At 45.1% G+C, this 23208-nt stretch overlaps 1 protein-coding gene and 1 long non-coding RNA gene across 3 annotated transcripts in view; one reads left to right on the forward strand and one right to left on the reverse strand.

The window, feature by feature from the left end:
- Positions 1 to 9167: 9167 nt before the first annotated feature.
- Positions 9168 to 19252, reverse strand: LOC309858441. 2 transcript variants are annotated; one of them, XR_014308189.1, is made up of 4 exons: positions 18794 to 19252; positions 16064 to 16307; positions 14590 to 14732; positions 9168 to 9216 (listed from the first exon to the last, which is right to left on the reverse strand). It is a non-coding gene; the product is annotated as an uncharacterized lncRNA (long non-coding RNA). The 2 variants fall into 2 exon arrangements; XR_014308190.1 differs by lacking the exon at positions 18794 to 19252 and adding an exon at positions 16612 to 16642.
- Positions 19253 to 19279: 27 nt separating this feature from the next.
- Positions 19280 to 23208, forward strand: part of LOC309858440 (conserved oligomeric Golgi complex subunit 2-like) — a 30985-nt gene continuing 27056 nt past the window's right edge. The window contains exon 1 of the mRNA XM_082751133.1: positions 19280 to 19656. Within this exon, the coding sequence (XP_082607259.1) occupies positions 19585 to 19656 (72 nt within the window). The 5' untranslated portion in view covers positions 19280 to 19584. The remainder of the gene's footprint in view (positions 19657 to 23208) is intronic.

Raw genomic sequence — 23208 nt, forward strand, 5'->3', positions numbered from 1 at the left:
CACCTGCCAGATGTGCTCGGCTCCTGTCCTGTGCCCTTGCTCACCACACCACCCCTTCCGATGTGCTCTCTTCACGACTAAATGATCACACCAGGTACTGAAGCCTCCAGAAGATTTCCTGGACCATCCGGAAGGATCACAGTCTTCTCTTGCTATAGGATTGTCTATAGTCCTAGCTACTGCTTCCATCCATTCATCAGTACTTATGCTTCTGGCCTTGTAGACTTGCTGCACTTGCTGTGTAATAAATGTTTCTGTATGCATTTAGCCTGTTTTTTAAAAGCAGAATTTCTGGACTCTTCATAAAACAACTACAACAGACTTCTGCTCCTCAGGTGAAACTGTAAAACTAATCCGGCACACATCAGTAATGGACAGCTATCCAAGAATGCACACGCTCACTGTTATAAACTGAAGCTGCAAAGATCACTGTTTCCAACGTTCATCAAACTGATGAACATTCTGTTCCCTACAACTTCTACATTCTAAGATTTGCTTAGACAAGGCTTTGAAGTGCACCATCGCATAGGATGGGGAAGGGGTGCCTGCTCTTTTTTACTTGCAAAAATAGGGGTTCTGTCCAGTCACTGTGTTAAGAATAAAAGGTCAGTACTTCATGACACTCTTGTAAGTGGCTTAATTTGTTGCCCTTTTTTTTTCAGGTTTAATTACAACAGGTGAATTGATGTTCTCTATAGAAAGCACGTTGAAAAGGGGGAGTGGATAAAATGCATGAACTTCCATTGAAACCCAGTAGACAAGATTGTTAAATTTGAGGATTTTCTTTCAGTTATTTGCCTGCTCTGAAGGAAAGCTGTGCTGGACCATTGCCAGAAAACAGTGGGAAAGACCCAGGCTCATTCTTCTTGGGGACAGGCTGGAAAGCATTTCTATCATTGCATGTATGTATGGGAAACCAAATCATCACTCTTGCCTCACACTATATCCAAAAATTAACTGTAAATAGATTGTAGACTTAAATGTAAAGGCTAAAACCATAAAACTTTCAAAAGAAAATGCAGGGAGAAATCTTCATATTCTTGGGGTAAGCATGGCTGGATCAGGCCAGGTACACTATTCCCTGGGCACCATTTTTCAATTCAGGGCACAGGAAGATTCAAGACTATTTTGGTCTTGAAAATAAGCTATGCTGACTCATCTAGCCCTCAATACCTATCACATTTGATTGAACTCGGTTCTTATCTGTTGTCAGTCTAGGTTAGAACCCAGAAGGATGATTCATTGACACCTTCCCTCATCTCTAAGAGTACAGAGTCTAATATTCTTCAGTTTTCCCAGACTTTGGAAGAAGTGCCTTGCGGGGACATTGCAAAAAGGTGGATGAGAGGTTGTGTACAAAACACCCAGGTCTCTAGGAGGAAGACACCTCAGATTCACAAGGGTCCACTAGCATAACTCTTTTCCCCAAGAATATGTTCTGACCTGTTGCCAAGAACCTGTCTTTGATCTGTCTCAGGATGTCTGTGTTTAACTGCACAGAGTTAATGATTGGATTGGTGGTTGGCATGAGGGGATGGTCACTGAACAAAGGCACCCCACCTATCCTCTGCTCTCTGACTTCCTCCCTCTTCTCCAGGTCCCCTATAGCATGTGACAAGCAGAATTAGCTCACATAATGCTATCAAAGAACTCTCTCATTAACTTAGCCCCCAGGTGTCAAAAGAAACAGCTTAAGTCCCTGAAACATGAAATGAAGATGTGTCCCCACCTTAACGATGTAACACCCCTTCCCTCACATGCTGCACACCGTGGAAGATCTAATCACATCCATTAGGGACCTAGTTGCTGAGCATATATCAAAGGAATAGGACAGAAGTGAGGAAAGATAATTATGTTTAACAAATGAAGTAAAACAATTATACAACCACCCACTGAGTACAGAGCTTTGAGCTCTGCTTCAAATAGGATATGAAAAGAATCAGCTGAGAAATCGTATTGCAATCAAAACTGGTCAGCACTTTCAGAGAACTTTTTTCTGCAGGATCAGAATGCAGACATTATTGGTTAGAGAAATCTAAAAGGTGCTCTCTTATCAGATATCTTGTGAACCTACAGTAAATGATTCCCAGTAACATTAAAACCCAATAATAACTGTTTCAAGACATGAAAACCCAACTTCTGATGGTCAGTGGTATTGTTTGTCATGTTTGTTGTAATTTGCAACAGCCAGCATCCTTTGGACACTCTTCCTACCTCTGAGGAGTTTTCCCATGTTGACTTTCTACCCCAAGAGAAGCCAGAAATTACTTTTCAAATGTTACAAGGTCTTCCCATCAGATGCACCCATATGAGGCTCTGATGGGAGAAGAAGAAGCAAGCACCAAGTAGGTAGGATCTGTTTCTAAGGATGGATGCAAAAGACTGGAGTTCTCTGAGCAGCCATGCCCACGGTTCCATCCAGGGTCAACTGTTGGGGTATCACTGCACTATCTCCTGTGGGCAGTCTTGCAGTGGTACAGCCCCAGAACCAGGAATTGGCCCTCCGGGCATTCTTCAAGGCCCTTGATAATGTTCAATAAAGTTCTTTTCTGTTCAAACTAATTACATCATTGACTGATACACATTTTGCTTTTCAGAAGTAAAGAATAGGGGAAGAACTCATAAGTGCTTTGAAAACTGTAAAAGACTGTACCGATCTACAGTAGCAACTACAGTGCTTGGCTTATAAAGGCAAGAAGCAGCAACCTAAGCTTGCAAATAAATAGACCACTCACAAGCTTGTTGAATGTTTGGAATTCTACAAAGTAAAACATGGGTCATGGGATTAATGTTGTTGACGTCCCTTCATAGCCAGATGGATGATGAGTTGGGTTTTCAGAAGTTTCCAAAGCTACTCTTAGTATAGGAACTAACTGAGGCTATTTCTGTCCCCAGGCTCTGACACTGGACACTTGTCCTTTGGGGGGCAGATAGCAGGAAACCCCAAGTTGGTGGGACGATGCAGGTTTTCAGTCCGGGCCTGGCTTAGGTCCCAGCCAAGAGCCAGCATGGCCCACCAGGGACATCACCCACACTCCTTCCTTTGTTAAGCTGAATAATCTTCCATTGTAATTTATTTATTTATTGCATTGCAATTTTATTTATTTATTTATTTATTTATTGCATTTCATTTATTGATATAATAATATAACATTATAATAATATTTCATATATTATATATAATATATATCATTGGCTCTCTCCAGTCTCTTCCCATAAGGGCACTAATCCCATTGTTAGGGCCCTACCACCATGACCTAATAATCTCCTAAAGGCCTTATCTGTAAATGTCATTACACTTAGATTAGGGTTCCAACATATGACTTTTTTTTTAAAGATTTTATTTATTTATTTGACAGACAGGGATCACAAGTAGGGAGAGAGGCAGGCAGAGAGAGGGAGGGAAGCAGGCTCCCTGCTGAGCAAAAAGTCCGATGCAGGGCTTGATCCCAGGACCCTGGGATCATGACCTGAGCCAAAGGCAGAGGCTTAGCCCACTGAGCCACCCAGGTGTCCCTCCAACATATGACTTTTGAGAGGGGACACAAACATTCGGAGTATAGAAGAGCTATATTTTTTTAAATTATTTTTTAAGAAACAGGAAAAATTAACCAAAAAGCATTAATGTAAAAAAAATTATAAAAGTACATTGTATTACTGTAGATTTATTTTGTAACTGCTAATATTCACTTAATATAATCAATCACCTGGGATGATTAAAAAATGTGGACTCAACAGCCCTGGCTGACAATTTGAGTCAGCATCTACACTGTACCTGTGTTTTATTTTGTGTGTACGTGTATTTTGTGTCTTGAGAAAAATCTGATTACAGAGATAAGTAACTGTAGATAAAGGCTGACTCGTGACAATTTGCCTTAAAATCTCAGAGCACCCCTTAATTTAACCCAAAGTCTTGAAGAAAAGATGAAAAAAGTCTTTGCTTCAAAGTTGAATCACTAAGAAGGTCAAATACGTGTTCAGATTCCTAAACAGAAACATGCACATTTTATTATGGCAGCAGAAATTTACACAGTGATGGGTTAGTCCCTCACTTGCTATTGTATAACACTATCAGGTCTTGGAGGAAATCCCAGGGAGGAACATGAATCAAGCTACACCCATTGGGGCAAAATAGTGGACATTCAGCATCTTCGCCTGACGTTTTAAGGGTTACCAGAAGGAGACACTTTGGGCTAAAAACCAACCTGTGATTTGCTCCCCAAGCAGTCTCCACAGCACACAGCCGCAATCGTGCAAAGGATGGTGCTTCTTTTCCTAATCCACACCCAGGCACCATACAAAGATAATAAAGCACCATACATTCAGCAGTGGGAGGGGTCCTTGTGTAATCAGGCATATTGTTTTGATTTTCTATGCACGGATATTTACAAGCCTGAATTTCTTAAAAGAGCAGTCAGAGTTTAAATTTTCCTGGTTAATTGTGTATTTGGAAGGTCGAAGATAGGCACAATAATGCAGAGAAAAAAATGTATTCAATAATCAGTATGAGGATGAATGAACAATGGCTCTATAAGTGAATGTGATGGTGGAAATTCAGGATATATAGCACACCTCGAGTTTTGTTGTCATCATTTTAATAAAAAAATATGAATAAAAATATTTTTAAGACACATGAGTAAAGACTAGAAGTGCAGTCTTACAGGCTACCCACATCAAATGAGGTCACACATCCTTTACATCGAAATTAAAATGCCTTCAAGTTCTCACCCTCTTCCCTCAAAGGAATCTGAAGGTTGAACATTGCTATGCTGTCACTTGGGATGCCATTGTTGGCGCTGTCACCTTGCAAGGACAGAAATATGCACTGGTTATTATGGGATCAGAAGGAAGAGTCACAGAAACCTGATTTAGGGGAAGAGGGTGAAAAAAATATCAGGGAAGAATAATTGAACTCTGCATTAGAAACTATTGATACACTCTACGTTAACTAATTGAATTTAAATAAAAGAAGTTTAAAAAGGAAAAAAAAATCAGGGAAGATGAGTAACCGTCCTTTATTTTCCATATTTTGATACTTTGACCATCATGAGTGCTTGCTGAAGCTGGAAGGACTGCCCCTCCAGGGTTGGTCAGCTCCTAGAGAGAGTTACCCCTCAGCTGGGGTTGAGGTTTTTAAATGCAAAGCAATGAATCTAGAGTCTGAATTCCTGACCACCTTCTCTGTGGAACTGTTACTCAGGGTCCGAATCACCCCAGGGCCAAGTACCAGACAACCAGGGACAGCCATTATACCCCAGCTCCTGCTGAAGGTGTCCAAATCAGCCAGTCCCAACCTACCATCCCTACTTCCCCCATTCCTTCCTACAGAAACCACAATAAAGGCTCTTATCCTCAGTCGCATCCTGACGGAACCCGGAGCTCCCCTTTGTCCTCCCCCACCCCTCCCTGGTGGCTGTGCCAGCCCCCTCCTTCTGGGATCTGTGAGTAACCAATTGTCTTTTCAAAGGCAGTGATCTCCTGGTCTGTTGGCCTTACTATCCCTAAATGACAATAAAACCCCTAAGTCCAAACAAAGACTTCCTGGAGGAGGTGATGTATGAGGTGTATGATGTGTGAAGAATGTCTGGAAGTATTATCTTTGTATAACAAGCCAGAAAATAGGGTTTTAGGCACAGAGAGCAGCAGGTGTGGCCAGATGCAGGTAAGAGAAAGCCAAAGCTATCCACGAATTCACAGGGGCTCACTGTGGTTCAAGCACAGAACCTGCGGAAGGAGCAGGGAAAAGTGGAATCGAGGAGATCATGTAAATGGTGGAAACTGTGGGATATGTGTTGTGCCTGACCGCTGTACTTTCTCATCTTCCTCTTTCTGGGTACACGACGCCGTTCACTCTGGATAATTTCCCCTGTGCTTCACAGTATGAAGGTTCCTCAAAGAGGAAAATAGAATTACCCTAGGACCCAGCAATCCCACTACTGGGTATTTACCTAAAGATACAAATGTAGTGATCCAAAGGGGCATGTGAACCTGAATGTTTACAGCAGCAATGTCCACAATAGCCAACCTATGGAAAGAACCTAGATGTTCATCAACAGAGGAATGGATAAAGAAGATGTAATACACACACACACACACACACACACACACACACACTCACAGGAATACTATGCAGCCATCAAAAACTGAAATCTTGCCATTTGCAATGACTTGGATGGAACTAGAGGGTATTATGCTAAGTGAAGTAAGTCAATCAGAGAAAGGCAATTATCATATGATCTCTCAGATATGAGGAATTTGAAAGGCAGGGTAGGGGGTCATGGGAGGTAGGGAAGGAAAAAATGAAACAAGATGGGATGGGGAAAGAGACAAACCATAACAGACTTAATCTCACAAAACAAACTGAGGTTTGCGGGGATGGAGGGGGTATGAAGAGGGTGGCTGGGTTATGAACATTGGGGAGGGTATGTGATATGATGAGTTCTGTGAAATGTGTAACACAGATGAATCACAGACCTGTACCCTTGGGGGCAAATAATACATTATATGTTAATTTAAAAAAATTTCACCTGTGCTTTATGCAGTCTGGGGGAGGATGGGCACACATATAAACCCATATAGTGATTGGTCCACCTGACACCAATAGGACCAATCAGAGTCTCCCTGGGATTGATGTGTAACTGACAGGAAGACAAGGTTCTCTCTTTAGGCGAGTGACTGGCCTTGCTGGATGGGATTCAGGAGCTGGCAATGGCCATCTTCCTGGACATTTGAAGAGTCTGACCAGAAAAGAAAGCAGCCATATGGAGACAAGTAAACATGATACATGGACAAAGAAAAAAGTGTTTTGCCAGTTTCCAGTCCCTAGTTCTTGATTCTGATATTTTAGTTCTGCAGCTCTTCTTTTGATTTTTTAAAAAGATTTTTTCTTTATTTATCTGACAGAGATCACAAGTAAGCAGAGAGGCAGGCAGGGAGAGAGGAGGAAGCAGGCTACCTGCAGAGCAGAAATCCCGATGTGGGGCTCGATCCCAGGACCCTGGGATTATGACCTGAGCTGAAGGCAGAGGCTTAACCCACTGAGCCATCCAGGTGCCCCATCTTCTTTTGGATTTGTATGAACTTCTGTGGTATCCACCCCTACAGGAACCTGGACATTCCTTTGTTTTTTGTTTGTTTGCTTGATTTTCCCTTTTGGTTCCTCCAGTTTTCTTTGGATTGCTGCCACTTGCAAGCAAAGGGTCTTGTAAAAATACCACACCAAGGAAATTCATATGTCCTTAGGAGCTATTGAGTAAGTTCCTGTAGGGGAAGGACACAATGAGATGCACATTTTAGTGTCATCATCTTAGAATAAATTTAGAGGATGAATTGGTGTGAGGAGGGGAGGGAAAGGGGAATATTCCTGAACATGAGATGACAGGTTGGAAGGCCGTTATGGTCATTCTGGCAAAGTATGGTGAGTGCCTGACACAGAAGAGAAAAGAGGGCCGAGGAAAGATTAAACTTACACAAGGTGAGAAGACTAATGAGACTTTATGAAATCTGAGTTTGTGAAATCGGATATTGCTAGGCTTTTAGCACACTTACTTTGGGATCTAATCTTCAAAAATATTTAAATATCTCTGGTGGTAACAACACCATCGTCTTTCCAGTGATTAAGAACTCTGAAATCTTAATCTTGCCTGGGCTGTAGAATGTCAGCTGCGGCTTGAGCACAACGAAAAGCCATTGAAGGGTTTTACACTGGTGGGTGGAGGGTGGTCATGGGATTCCTTTTGCATTTTTAAAATGTCATTTTTGGCTGCTGTGTAAAGAATGGATAGAGAAAAGGCAAAAATAGAAACAAATCATTCTCCAATATTTACTGAACATCTACTATGTGTCAGGTACTGTTCTAAACCCTAATGACAGAATAGTTAACAAGAAACAAAATGAATTTGATGTCCTCTTGGAGTTTTCATTTTAGCTGTTGAGTGAGAAATGAAGCAAATAAATATACATACATATCAGGGGTTGATGTGGGGTAGGAAGGAAACTAAGCTGAATGAGTGGACATGGGGTGTGAGGGTTTAGGGGAGCAGGTTGGTATTTTCTATGGGACTGTGTCAGGGAAGTCTCCCTCATTTGAGGAAAGGCCTGGAGGAAATTAAGGAATGAGCAGTTGTGTTGTTTGGAGAAGAGCATCCCACACAAAGCAAACAGTAAGCCCAAGGTGGGAGCACATCTGGTGTGTTAAAAGAATGACACGTTGACCAATAATGCTGGGCAAAAAATGAGCAAGACGGCAAGTGGTAGGAGGTAGGTAAGGAAGGTAGTGGGGTCAGATCACATAAAGGCTTGAAGGCCATTGTAAAGATTTGCCTTTAACTTTGTGCCAGATGAGAAGAGCTTGGATGGTTTTGAAGAGGCTTGACTTGATTTAGATTAGAAAAGGATCGGGGTGCCTGGGTGGCTCAGTGGGTTAAGCCTCTGCCTTCAGCTCAGGTCATGGTCTCGGGGTCCTGGCATCGAGCCCCGCATTGGGCTCTCTGATCATCAGGGAGCCTGATTCTCCCTTTCCCACTGCCTGCCTCTCTGCCTACATGGATCTCTCTCTCGCTCTGTCAAGTAAATAAATAAAATCATAAAGAGAAAAGAAAAGAATCACTCAGGCTGCTGTGTGCAGAACAGACTTGTGGGGTTGTGGGGTGGGGATGCTACTTGCATTAATGTAGACTGAGATTTCTATACTGCTGGCATTTGGGGCCACATTAATTTTTGCTATGGGGAGCTGTCCTGTGCACTGACCACTAGATCGCAGGAGCGCCCTTTCCCACTCCCAAGTTGTGACAACGAAAAGTGTGTCCAGACTCTGTCAAAATCCCCTGGGGGGGGGAGCAGGTGCACAAAATTCTCCTGGTTGAGGACCACTGATCTGCGTGAGAGGGGGTATTGGCCCAGACCAGAGAAGTAGATGCAGGGGTAGGGAGAAGGGGGGAGATTCTGGGTGTATATTGAAGACAAAACACGCAGGATTTGTAAATATATTAAGTGTGGAGTGTGTGGAAAAGACAAGAGTTGAGATGATTTTATAATTTTGGGGGCCCGAGGCCCTGGAACAGTGACGTTCCCACTTGCTAAGATGGGAAAGACGATGGGAGAAGCAAGTTTGATAGGCAACAGGTGTTTGGTTCTGGAGATGGTGGCTGAATCCACATGGGGATGCCCAACCAGCAGCTGAACACACGAGTCTGGCATTCATGGGTGAGGTCCAGGCTGGAGGCACAAATATGAGCACCGTTAGGACATAGGGTTCAAGCTCTGAGAAGAAGTGGGCTTACCTACGCAGTGAGTATGTACAGAGGTGTGTTTGGCAACATGATAAGGCAGCTTCATGATATCTGTCCCCTGGTATTTGTCCTGTGAGTATGGATGGGAGTGTGTATGGGACTTAGGACTTGCTTTTAACCAGTAGAATTTGGCAAGGTAAGAAGATGTCACTATTATGATCTCATTATAGTAAATCAGACTGTTTTACTGATTGGAGTGAGAGGCTGTCCTGGACTTGAAGAAGCAAAGAGCCAAGTTCGGAATCACCTGTGGAGAGAGTTATATGGCAGGAAACCGCAAGCAGCCTCTGGGGGCTGAGGATGGTTTCCATTTAACAGCCTGGAGAATCTCCCTGGCCCGCCCCAGCATGGGCTGCCCCCCAAATCACACAGCTACAAGGAAATGAGTTCTGCCAACAACCCGAGTGAGTTTGGAAGCAGAGCCTTCCCTAGTGGAACCTGCACGTGAGAACACAGCTTGGTGGGCGCCTTCTCTCCTCCTTTGAGTGAGACCCAGAGCCAAGGACCCTGGTTAAGCTGTGTCTGGCCTCCTGACAGCTAGAGATGGTAGGATAGTAAACTGAGCTGTTTAAAGTTACTAAACTTGTTATTATTTGTTATGAAGTAACTATTAAAAACAAAACAAGAGGCCCAAAATGGAGTTGCTTATGCTAAGCCCCATGTCCCCCAAACCAGACTTAATTATGATTTCAGCTGTCCCAGAAATGGAATCTGAGCCCAAGCAAGCAGACACCACCTGATCCCCACTCCCTCGGACCCCTGCCATCCCCAGAAGCCAAGTCACCTGGCCATAACCAACCTGCCTTGTTTGCCTGATGTGACTTCCTTGCTCTTCCTCTCTTCTGCCTATAAAAGTATTTCATTTTGTACTGCTCCTCCGAGCTCCTTTCAGTCTGCAAGCAGGATGCTGCCCATTTCGTGAATCATTGAATAAAGGCAATAGGTTCTTTAAAATGTACTCAGCTGAATTTTTTTTTAACACAACAGATAATTCAAGCAGAAGGTCCGAGTCCCAGAGCACAGGACTGATGTCTAAAGGTCAGGAAGCTCAAAAAAGCCCAGCCAGGAAAGGAGCCATCATCACTGACCAGTGTGGAAGAGGAAGGGAGAGCCAACATCACGATGAAAAAGATAGAATATTTCCAGAGAAGTGGAGGGACTTCTATGTCTATAGGACTGACAGGTTGAGTCATTTGGATCTGAGGGTTAATCATTGGATTTGGCAACTTGGCGGTGATTAGCAATCTTGTAAAATATCTGTGTAGGTGTAGTCGTGGGACCAATGACTGTTAACAGTGTCTGAAGTGCAAAAAAAATTTCAGGGTTTGGATTCAAATGGGAGCAGTGGATATAAAGAGCAGTGAGCAAGTCTGACTTCTGTTTTGGAGATCAAATCAGTTGGTTTTGCTGATGGATTAGATATGAGAAAAGGGAAAGGGGGAATTTATCCTAGGGGCTGAGGCTTTAGCCAGTAGGAGGTGGGGATGCTGTTTACTAAGATGGGGAGACTGGGACAGGAGCAGGTTGAGGAGGGAGCAGGATAGAAATCATGGTGAAAATAAGACTCCTGTTACATATTCATGGAGAAATATGCTGCAGGCAGCTGGCCATGTAATTCTCAGCTCCAAGGGAGGGTTAGGATTAAAGACGTTAACTTCAGAGCCTTCAGCTTCTACAAAGAACTTAAATCAGTGATGCTGAATGGAATCGGCTAAAGCAGTGGTTTTTAAACTGGGGCTGGGAGGCAAGGAGTTTTGCTCCCAGGGCTGATTGAACAATATCTGGTGACATTTTTGGTGGTCACCACTTGGGGGGGGGGGTGCTGCTGGCATCTAGTGGCTAGAGACCAGAGATGCTGCTAACTGTCCTGCAGGGCACAGGACAGCCCCACAGCAGAGAATCACCCACCAGGTATCAATAGTGCTAGGTTGCGAAAGCCTGATCGAGGGAGAGAGGGAGAGAGAGAGAGAGCGAACGCATAGGTACAGAAGACCCAGAATCAAGCTCTTCAAAGGGGCAGAGATGAAATAGAGAAGCAAATTGAGAATACAGGTCCAGGATGGTAGGAAGAGAAACCATGTGATTAAGAGGGCACTAAGGCTATTGTGGACATTGCTGCTATAAACATTCTGGTGCATGTGCCCCTTTGGATCACTACATTTGTATCTTTAGGGTAAATACCCAATAGTTCAATTGCTGGGTCATAGGGCAGTTCTATTTTCAACATTTTGAGGAACCTCCATGCTGTTTTCCAGAGTGGCTGCACCAGCTTGCATTCCCACCAACAGTGGAGGAGGGTTCCCCTTTCTCCGCATCCTCGCCAGCATGTCATTTCCTGACTTGTTGATTTTAGCCATTCTGACTGGTGTGAGGTGATATCTCATTGTGGTTTTGATTTGCATTTCCCTGATGCCGAGTGATATGGAGCACTTTTTCATGTGTCTGTTGGCCATCTGGATGTCTTCTTTGAAGAAATGTCTGTTCATGTCCTCTGCCCATTTCTTGATTGGATTATTTGTTCTTTGGGTGTTGAGTTTGCTAAGTTCTTTATAGATTCTGGACACTAGTCCTTTATCTGATATGTCGTTTGCAAATATCTTCTCCCATTCTGTCAGTTGTCTTTTGATTTTGTTAACTGTTTCCTTTGTTGTGCAAAAGCTTTTGATCTTGATGAAATCCCGATAGTTCATTTTTTCCCATGCTTCCCTTGCCTTTTGCGTTGTTCCTAGGAAGATATTGCTGCGGCAGAGGTCGAAGAGGTTGCTGCCCGTGTTCTCCTCAAGGATTTTGATGGATTCCTTTCGCATATTGAGGTCCCTCATCCATTTTGAGTCTATTTTTGTGTGTGGTGTAAGGAAATGGTCCAATTTCATTTTTCTGCATGTGGCTGTAAAAAAAAAAAAAGAGGGCACTAAGGAAGCGGAAATCTAGAGACACTGAGTACATCCACGTTTGCTAGTGATAGGCGTGTATTGTGCATGGACCGCCTATGAGAATTCACACACCTTGCACATTTTTAAGTGGGCATCTGAAACTTTTTAATCATAAACTTGTCATCACAATATATGTATATTTTATTAACTAGGTGTTGAAAATATTAAACATTGTAAAAATGAGATAGAGGGCACCTGGGTGGCTCAGTCACTAAGCAGCTGCCTTTGGCTCAGGTCATGATCCCAGGGGCTTGGGATGAAGGCCCACATTCCTGATCAGCAGGAAGCCTCCTTCTCCCTCCCCTGCTCTCCCTACTTGTGTTCTCTGTGTGTGTGTGTGTGTGTGTCTCTCTCTACCAAATAAATAAATGAATCTTTAAAAAGAAAATGAGATAGGAAAGGATCGACTTCATTGGAATAACATTTGCCTGCTACAAGTTGATTTTTTTTAAAGCAGAACAGTCTCATTTTTTGTTATTTTATTTCCCAAACCACACTGGAATGGAATGAAACCATTATAATCCTTACTTGTGCTTTTCCCTATTATGTCCCTAAGAATAAGTAGTTTAATTTAAATATGAATTAATGAGTGCCACTAACCAAAACTGATTGTTATTCTGATGTCAGAGCACTTCCAACATCTGCCCAAATCCCCTTTCCCATGTTAACCTTTACCCTAATAAGGAGAGGAAGCCCTAAAGGCAGAGCCCCAGGACTGCCCACAGAAGGGCATTATTTGAAACAAAACTGGTATTTCAACTTTGGTATCAGCCCAAGTCCCATACTCTAATAAGATCTGAGAGGAGTGTCTTGATCTTCCAGGGAGGAGAGGAGTATCCTGATATCAGACCCAAGAATGGGCATATCACCTATCCTACAGAGCACACATGGAGTTTGGATCTGGAAATGGACTCCCTTAAAATGATCTGCATATAAGGATTCTTTATAGAGATTTTTCAACTACCCTTGGGGACATGGTACCCTACACCCACAGGTGTAGACAAATATTTTACAAGCTATGCTGGGAATGAGGTGGGGAGAGAAATATGGAGGTTATAGGAAGATAGAAGGTTAAAGGAAGTCTTTGTTTTGGGTTTTTTCCTTTTGTTTTTAAGAAAAAGGTCATTTGTCTTCTGACTGGAAGGATACATTGGAATGAGAACTTGATATTGACCCTGGGAGTAGAGTCCTGGAGAGGGCTGGAGGGAACAAATCCCAGGCACAAGGAAGAACAAACCCCAGCTGGGGATGTCTGCTCTTCTCAATAAACCTGCTCTGTCTTCAACTCTTTCTGTGTTTCTTGTACATTTCTCCAATTACCATGTAAATTCCATGATGCCAGGGACTTTTCTGTGTCGTTCGCCACAGATTTACAAACACTCAGGGCAGTGTGTAGCACACAGTAGGTACTGACTAAATATTTGTTGAGTAAATGTCTAAAAACAAATTAAAAATGGATACAAATGTAGGTATAGATTTGATTGGCTGGTGGTAAGATAAGGGAATTCCTGCACAAAGGGCTTTTATTTTCTTGAAGTGTGACACTAGTGATGAAGTTTTGGAACACAGGTGAGGTTTGGTGGGGTGAGGTCCAGAGCCGATGACCAAGAAAGGATTCTTGAGATGTCTTAGGTGCAAATGGTGGTTTTATTAAAACACAGGGACAAGACCCAGGGGCAGAAAGAGCTGCTCAGACAGAGGCATGGCTGACTGGGAGCTGAGGAATGTGAGGAAAAAGGGGGTGTCCGGAAGGACTGTCATATGCTAAAGAAGAATTTCAGGATAAGGGAGACCTGGTTATTGTCAAGTCAAGGCTGTTTTTGCCTCTAATGAGGGAAAGCATGAAGACAGTCGGGAGTTTCCTGGAGATATGTTACATTCCTCCTATCACACATCCTTGTCAGTGGGCTTTGGGCTTAGAAGAAATTCAGTTTTATTACACTTCCCTCCCCCTTAGCCTCCCTCAATATTATGGAGGGGAGGGTGATGCTAGGGCTTCCGGAAACTGAGGTATGGGTCTCTGGAAGTCAGGCTATTGATGAGAAAGCTTCTTCCTTCCTTGTAAGTCGCTAGGACATTTGTAGATGGAGGGAGACTCCTGTCCTGCAGGACTGGGATCTCTATCAGTTAAGCATCGTTTTTCCTTTAGGGCAGCTGGGATTGCATGAGGAATGTTACACATATGGTATGGGGAGAGGGTGTAGGGTGCCAGTTTCTGCTTTGTTCTAAGCTTGCCTTCTGCTCCCTCATCCCTAGGACAGGAGCTGGGAGTGAGGTGACATAGTTCAGAAGAGGTGGGGGTAGGGATTGTTGAGGCAGTCTTGAAGGTGTGAAATGGTCATCCATTAGAGGGAAAGCAAACTCACTAGAGAGACAAGGGAGTTTGAAGCCAGGGTTGAGTATCCACTGGAGAATTGTGGTCAAGTGTTTTAAAGTACAGCAGGTTGGCTCAGCTGTATGATTCCTTCCTGGTTTCTGGTGCATGCCGCTGGCATTGGTAGAATCATTTCTAAAGGAACAAAACAAAAGAGGATAAGCCGTTCTTTCAGAAACGATGATGAATCAAGTTTTGAACATGCTGGGTTTTGAGGCACAGGTGGGACATCAGTGAAATAGCATGAGTAGGTAGTCAGTTACACGGGCCTGGTGGGTAGGAAAGAAACAGATGGTCGTGTATCAGTGGGAGAGATGTTGGCTAGGGAATGGGAGCTGAAACCAAGGGCACAGTTGATATCACTACAAGAGAGGGTAGCTTGGAAGAGAAAGCTTAACTGAACCCTCGGGGAAACCCTGATGGGAAAGTCACATGCATTTCTCAGGCATGCCAATGTTGACATTGTAACTCCTGGGGGCCAGAAGCCATGTCTTTGAGATTCATTCATTCTCTGCCTCTGGCATAGTGTGGGCCACGTTGAAGGTAATTCTAAAATTCATTCCGATTTGATTTCATTGCACTTTTCATTTACCAGAATCTTGTCGTGGTTTGCTAGTGTATCATTTTCTCGAAAAGATTAAATAAGGACCATTTTACAAATATGAGATGAATGCCTGAAGGGATTTTGTTTAATTCATTCATTAGCTCGGGAACCACTAAGAGGTTACCACCACTTCAAGCAAGAATCTCAAGGCAGACACATATACAATCAGTAATACTTAAACGAATTTGCTCTGATAGATGCAAATAGATATGCAAACAGAATGCAAATGGATGCAAAACTGCCTTCTACCAAAGGAAAGGGGGTCAACTGTACTTCCAGTGGACAAAATTCATTTACATATAGCTAGACAAGATCATCTGCATCCACATCAATTATGTACAATCTATAGAGTTGCAAAATAGCTCAAAGACAAGAAAGGCACAGAATATCCCATAGAATTGGTCAGCCCAGAAGGGTACATGAGACAACACCTGTTTTCCCTTGGAAGACAGTGTAATCTTTTAGGTTCATTTCAATGTCTTTCGTGATTTTGCCTATGCTTTAAAAGAAAAAAAACTTACCCTTATCATTCTTATTAGTTTGAAAAAAACTAATAAAATACTAGTCTTTTATAAAATACACATGGAAGAATGTTCTGGCACTATCACACCCAATTTGGGGTACTAACTGATTAGGAAGATGAGGCAGAATTTGGGAGCCCCTAGGATGAGTCTGTTTCCGGTTGGAATGGGAAATATTTAAGAATCAAACTAAATGATCTCAAATCCACTCTGGAAGGAAACAGGTTATAAGGAAAATACAGAAGATGTTGAAATGGACCTGTTGGCTCATTGTGAGCTTTCCTGGTCAAATGGAGACCTCTACCATGATGCTTGTCCTCCATGTCCCACCCGTCCCATACCTGCTATCCTGGCACCAAAGGGCCACCAGACTTTAGGCTCAGTCTGCAGTTCCAAATGGAAACCCTCTGTTCCCACAGTAGTGGACAGGATGACTCTGGTTGCTGGTGGAAGCGTCAGCTGCTTTAGTCCAACAGTTCAAGAGAGGATCAGAAGAGCATAAGGACGATATTGGAAAAAAATGCTCGGATGAATTTCCAGAACACAATATTTCTCTTTGCAATTTTTGAGTGTTCTGTAGCCAACCTGCCAAAAAAAAAATGTGAAAAGTATAAATAGGAGTGGGAAGGAGAAATGAGGACCTGTCACAGTGCCAGCAAAAATAGGGAACTGAGAATTTTCCAGAGATTCAGAGTCAAAGGGGGTTAATATTTACTTAGAAAAGAAGTCGTGGGCACAAGCTCTAGGATGAAATAAAGGCAAGGGAGCCAAGTTAGGGAATCGAGAGAGAGAGACTTGAACATAAAAAAAAGTCAACTTAAAGTCTCATTCCTCATTAAGGAAAGTACAGATCAGAGAAGAGGGGAGAGACTGGGATATAGCTGATCACCGATTGTGTCTGGCTCTGATTAGAAGCTTTGTATCCACTTTTTAATTTCATCTTCCATTCTGTTTCCTGGATTCCAGCTTCTATTTCCTATGAAATAGTTACCATCACCAAAGACGAGAGTCAAACATGTAACAGTAGTCAAATCTTTAACAGCGCGGACAACTAACTAACCAAATGCTGGCCCGGGGACCCCTGCAGAGTCAAGTGTTACACACCCAGTGCCTGGATCGCGAGGCCATGGTAGGGATCTTGGGAAGGGTTCAGGGTAGGGAGACACACAGCAGGTTCTGGCCAGAGGCTAGTCACCAAACTTTGTGTGGCTAAAGGGGTGTGTACCAGCTGAATGTCAGCTCCCAGATGAAAGTGAGGGAAATGTCCTTTGGGAAGGTTTCCCCTGACTCTCTGCCTTTCCTTCGTCCTCCCCAGGGTGTTCCATTAGCATTTGGGGTCTGGGGTCTTGCCTGTTGCTCCTGGCTTTGGTGGGCCACGCCACTGCCACAGCCAGGGCTCCAAGTGGCAGTGCACTGTATGGGGTCTTGACTATTCCCTCCTGACTCTCGGAAGGAGAGCAGGCAGCAGGGATTTTCATTCTTTGTTGGCACCTACTCTCTTCAGCAACCCCAAGATCAGTACCCCAGGCTGCACAAGCTCAGGTTCATGTCTTTACCAAAGGCCGGCAATAATTTCAGAAAGGAATGACAATGAAGGTAAAAAACAGTTCAACTACTCGCTCATCTGGACTTCTAGGGCAGGTGGGGTTCCCAGACAACTTTGTTCCATCGGTCTGGCACCCTTGCCCCCCCCTCTCAGTGCCTTGGTGATGAGTGTGGGCCTTGCTGTTTGCGCTGCCTGAATTTGCCCTTGTCGATTATTAGCACTATGGCCCTGGGCTAAAAGTCATGCCTCTCAGAGCCAATCGGAATAGCTTATTAGACCTATTGATTCTGGCATAGTGGGCCTGTGCAGAAATCTCTCTTCTTCATCCCTCCTCCTTCTCAGTCTTCCCCTCCTCCACCTCTTCCTCCTCCTTCTTTGATGTGTAAACCAAGGTATTTGGGGAGCAGGGAATGATGTGATGTTTGGGATTTACTTTAAAATATATTCCAGACCTCCCCCCTCCACAAAAAACAAAAATACAGGCACTTTTGGGGCAGTAGAAGGAGGAGGGCCTATGAAACAGTTGGGGAAGCAGAGTGATAAGTACTTGGAAGGGCCGGGATCCTTCTGCTCTACACACTTTGGTGTATGCTTGAGAATTTTCATAATAAGAGTAAACAAACAAAGACCAAATAATGAGGCTTTCATTCCCTATATCCAAATGAGCATAGAATGCACTTTCATAGTTGCTCCCCTGACAATTTATTCTGATTCTCCAAATAAGATTCTAGCTCTCATCCTACCTGTCATAGTCTCTGGATATTGACTGGGAACGTTTTCCTCAACAAGGCCTTGCCAGGCCCACTGCTAGGGAATGTATTGTTTCAGATTCTGTACTCACGTTTTAAAGATTTTTTTAAATTTATTTATCAGAGAGAGGGGGGGTTAGAGAGCAAGCACAGGCAGACAGAATGGCAGGCAGAGGCAGAGGGAGAAAGAGGCTCCCTGCTGAGCAAGGAGCCTGATGTGGGACTCAATCCAAAGACGCTGGTATCATGACCTGAGCCGAAGGCAGCTGCTTAACCAAGTGAGCCACCCAGGCGTCCCTGTACTCACGTTTTAAAAAAAAGTGACCAGTTTCCCGTTTGGAGTGACTCGAATGCAAGACTCACTGTAAGCCATTGTCTTGCTGTGTCCCATCCCTTTCTAAGGACTGCTCCTGCTATCTCTGGGTGCTATCTCTGGGAGATCTCAGCATTGGGAGGGGCAGCCCAGTCCTGGGCTATTACAGCAAAGCTGCAGCCTGAAGGGCACGCGTGAGATCTGTGGTTTGAGCTGTCAGAGTCTCACGGAGAAAAAAAAAGAGAAATGAATCATCATTTGACCATGACATTCCCACTAAAGGGGGGGACAGTGGGAGAAAGAGCAAGGGAAGAGGAAAGAAAAATCTCAAAATAAATGTGGGGTGGATGGCAGGAGGAGGAGGGGGTCTCGGAAATTGGGGGCAGGTGTGGTGATCGAACCAAAAACACACGATTCCGCCCATTCTATAGCGGACTGGACATAAACATGCTCCCACATCTACTTGTAGGCTGCGTTTTGTCGGCCGGCCGGTAGTGAGGTGATTCTTTAAGAGCTCTGAGAACCCAAACTTGTGGCCGCCCCGCAGCTGAGCCGACGTGGAGCTGGGAGCTGCCCAGACGACCCGAGGCTGCCAGCTGACCACCTTCCTCCCTACAGATCGCTGGAGCCAAGCTCAGCGGGGGAGAAGCCACGCTCGCGGGTGGGTGCCGGGGCTAAGGGCGGAAGCCGGGTTCCCACAGAGGACTCCGCGCCCAGGCGGCTGCAGCAGCGGCGCCCGGGGACTGGAGGCCTGACACCCGGATGCGCCCCCCACTCTGGACAACCGGCCGCAGAAGTAAAGGGCCAGCATCCCGCCACGGCTATGCTTCCCGCGGGACAATCTCGGGAGAAGGTCCTGGAAGAGGTTCGCAGGCCGATTATCCGAGGGAAAGGGCGGGGTGGGGAGGGAGCGCCCCTGACCCTCCCCGCCCTCCCCTCTCCGGCTCACCCGGCATCACCTGCGGCGGGGCTGCCCTGCAGAAACATAGGCGAGGTTGTAGTGTCGCCCTCCGCCACACGGGGCAGGATCACCTGCTGGCTCGGCGGCAGCGGGCCGCGCGCCTCTCTTGGCGGGGGCAGGCGGAGGCGGGCCTGCAGCGTCCTCTTTCATTGGCCGGGCGGGGGTGCTGCCATGTTGGAGGAAGCGGTGCCTTCTGTGCGGTGGAAACGCCGTGGCTTCACCCATTGGGGAGCGCAGCCTCCTACCTTTCCTTCTCTCTCGAGTGTCGGTGCTTAGAGGCGGCAGCCGGAGGGATGGAGAGAAGTAAGATGAACCTGCCCAAGGGGCCGGACACGCTCTGCTTCGACAAGGACGAGTTCATGAAGGTGCGTGCCTGGGCTCTGCTCCCCGGAGCCGCGCCGTGGGTGGTCTGCCCTCCTTGGCCCTCCGGGGCCTCTCCTCGGGCTTTTCCTGCGGTCTTCCTGGGCCATCCCCGCCCCAGACGGGTCCTCGGCGGGGACCTCACTGCACTTCGCAGTGAGTCTCTTGGCCTCGGGTGGGCTAAGTGCAGCCTGGAGAAAGCACTCCTGTGAAATCGTGCACATTGAATGAAAAGGCCTGAAAGTTCAGGGCATGCGGTTTTGAGCTAAACGTAAAAGCCCTGGACCCGTAGGACCCGCCTCTGATACCGTGGGGCACAGTCAGACCGCCGCTCTTCCGGCCTGACAGAAGCCTCCCAGTGCCTTGTGCCTAGAAGCTGAGCGACTGTGCATTGAACACATCTCTGAACGCACGAACTTACCAGGAATCGGGTGAAAAAGGCACTTAACCTAACGTTTATGCCTGACTTTCGTCTTAAGCTCCCGGAATGAGAAATCTGAAAGACTGTACTGTCCTTACTGGTTTTGGTCCAGTACTACAAAGCATACCAAGCTCCTTTTCTAAAGTTGCCCTACTTCTCTTGGTGAGGTCAGCCTGAAGCTGGCAGCAGATAACTGTAGGACATAAACTTACAGAATAGAAATTTAAACTGAAAAGACTTTACTGACAGGAAAGGTTCATCAGACATAGCCTTGAAAATGTCCCAAGCTTTGAATCAGAGCAAGGAGGAGCTTTATCTGTTTTCTGTATCCCCCTGGGTCTGTACTTAAACTATCAAAACGTATATGTTTAATTTCTAAGGATTGGGATTTAGTAGCTGGTTTCAGTGTTAAAAAGTTTTGGCTCTGTAGGTACCTAAAATTCTGAAAAGATTTTGAATTTCTTACTTTTTTATGGCTTCAAGTCATAATATGTTTTTTTTCTTTTTTGGGTTAACCAGCTAGTTCCTTTTTGATACTTGCATTCAGATCACATCTCCTAAACTCTGACTTTAAAAGTGCTTATGTCTGGATTCTCTGCGGTGTGGCCATATCCTTTTTAATATGTAGGGATGTCTAGACGAAGGTATATTGTACTCTTGTTCTTGTGTGGTGATGTTAAGCCACTGTAATAAAAGGTGTAAATTGAATGGAGTGTCTGAAGGAGAGCACAGAGTGAATTCTCTGATCCAGAAACCTTTTGTTAACGAAGGACACGTGATGAGGAGAGAGGTCATTGGAAGAAGAAAAGGCACACACACAGACTTAAAGAATCTCAAAGCACGGAAGTCTCTTTAGCTTGTCTGTCTTTGGACTTCGTCAGGCTTTCTTTGGGCCTAACACTAGCATTTTCTCACACTTCCTCGCCCCGCCATCTTTCTCACTCGGAGCTGACAGAATGCCTTTGGTCAAAGCAGCTTCGGAAAATAGAAATCTCACAATAGCAGTTCTAAAGTAGGACTTAGAGGTAGGAAGAGAGCAAACTGGGAAAGTGGCTAGAATGCCAGCAATTCCATATTCTTTCAAGGCTCTGAAATTTCTGAATATAATGTACAATTTGTAGTGTTAATGAACGTGACCCCTTCATACATAGAAGGAAAATACATGGAACAGCTGTTCTGTGTAAAGTGGTATTGATCTTCTATGTAGGAGCTGGAGATAAAGGTTATTTGCAATTTGTGTTTTCGTCAGAGAGATGTTTTGTTAAGTTACAGTTCCGAGGCAGAAATGAGTGGAGAGCGTGCTGTCGGTGTTGTATTTCTACATAGGTGTCTTGTTTGGCACATTTTGGAATGAGACTGGGATGGTAGAAAGGGAGATGGGGTGGGGCTGCGGGTTGCACCTTGGACACTGCATACATTGAGGGGTCCATGTTGATGCAGTCTTCACGGTAGAGCTGCAGTCAGGTTTACAGCAGGAAGTTGCATGGTCATATCTGTTGAGTTCGAGCTGACTGGTGGCAGGAGACTACTTAAAAAGTCATGTTTATGAGATCTAATGAGAAATAGAAGGGGAAAGGTATGCAAAAGAGGTAGGTGATCAAAGTGCAGGAATGGCAGATGGGGAAGGGTCACCTGGGGCAGAGGCACTGGCAACATCATACTTTGTCAGCTTAGAAATACGAAAATCCTTTGGGTTGACAGCCAACTAATAGATGAGCGGGACATAAGGTATTGGTAGTAGGGGGAGAAAGTGGCATAACAGATAAATTAGACCATTTACATGGGTGTGCTATTGACATCACATGTAGCCTTCTTCTTCCATCTCAACATATGACTTCATCTCCAGTCATACAGAAAAATTAGCAGCCATCCCATGGGACCTCCTCCATCCTGCTGATCATGATCCCATTCTTGTATTTGTCCCCTTCTCCTCCTCGCCTGGTACCCGGAGGGGCTCTTCTTCCTCCTCGGGTTCAGTCTCCACTCTGGCTCGGAGTCCATGCCCTTCCGCCCTTCCAGGAGCCTGCGAGGATCCTCTCCCCTGCACTCCTTCCCATCACACGCTCCTGTTTGATCCTCTCCCACTTGAATGCCCCACCTCTAGGTATTGCCCTGTCAGTGTCACACATCACAGCCAGTGCTCAGGGGTTGACTTGACTTTCCCACCTTCCACCCTTCAGGCCCTGTCGTTCCACTAAAGAGTTCTTACCAAAACTGTTTCTAAGTCAGTGCACCTGACCTTTCTCTGTCTCCTTACTCGACATCGCAGTAGACCAAATGCTCTGCATTGCTTCCTGTCTTTTTTCTACCTCTCTGATGTGTCTCCTGTGCAAAGTCATGCTCCTGGTAGCCACTGAATGCTGTTATGGGCTCAGCCCCGTGTTCCTTTCTTTCCCTAGATGACCTTTTGTGCAGCTTCATGACCACCTATCAGCAGGTAAGGCAGATTCCTGTCTCTGGCCCACACGCCTCCTGAGCACCAGTTCTGTGTATCGGACTTGCTGACCTTTCTTCTCGGATGTGTCTGTGGCCCCTCAGACTCATCAGGTTCAAGATGGAATTCATGAGCACCTCCTCCACTGAAAACCACCTTTCTTATTCTATTGCCTCTTTCAGTAAACACTTCATCCGTTTAGCCTGGAGTCGGGAAACAGAAGTCAACTCCTACTCTGTCACCTTTCCAAAATCTAGTCTGTTACACCAAGTCCTGTGGATTTCGCTTCCTAAACCTCTTGAGTCCATATACATCTTTCCATCTCTTCTCGTACCTTTGCAGTGCGCCCTTGCCATCACACCATAGAAGCTTCTCACCCAGTCTCCATGCGCCTTCCTTGTCTTTCTGGCCCCTGGTCTACACTGCAGGCAAGCCACTCTTGTCAGAATGCGGATGTGATCTTGTATGTACCAGGTGACTGGTCAGTCCACCAGCTCTTGAAAAACCATTTTCCCACGCACTTGAACGTATTTCAAAGAGAATCAGTCCCCCATGGGGTAGTTTTCCTTGGTAGACAGTTTGTTTCTGCACTGAGCCAGTCTGCCTCCTTCAAACTTCTCTGTGTCAGTTCCTCTCTGGAACCTGTGGCTTCGTTGGCACCCCGGGTAGGCACATGAAGACCTTTTCCATGAGAAGTGAAGG

This window comes from Mustela nivalis (assembly GCF_964662115.1).
Source record: "Mustela nivalis genome assembly, contig: HAP1_SCAFFOLD_2437, whole genome shotgun sequence".
Classification (NCBI taxonomy): domain Eukaryota; kingdom Metazoa; phylum Chordata; class Mammalia; order Carnivora; family Mustelidae; genus Mustela; species Mustela nivalis.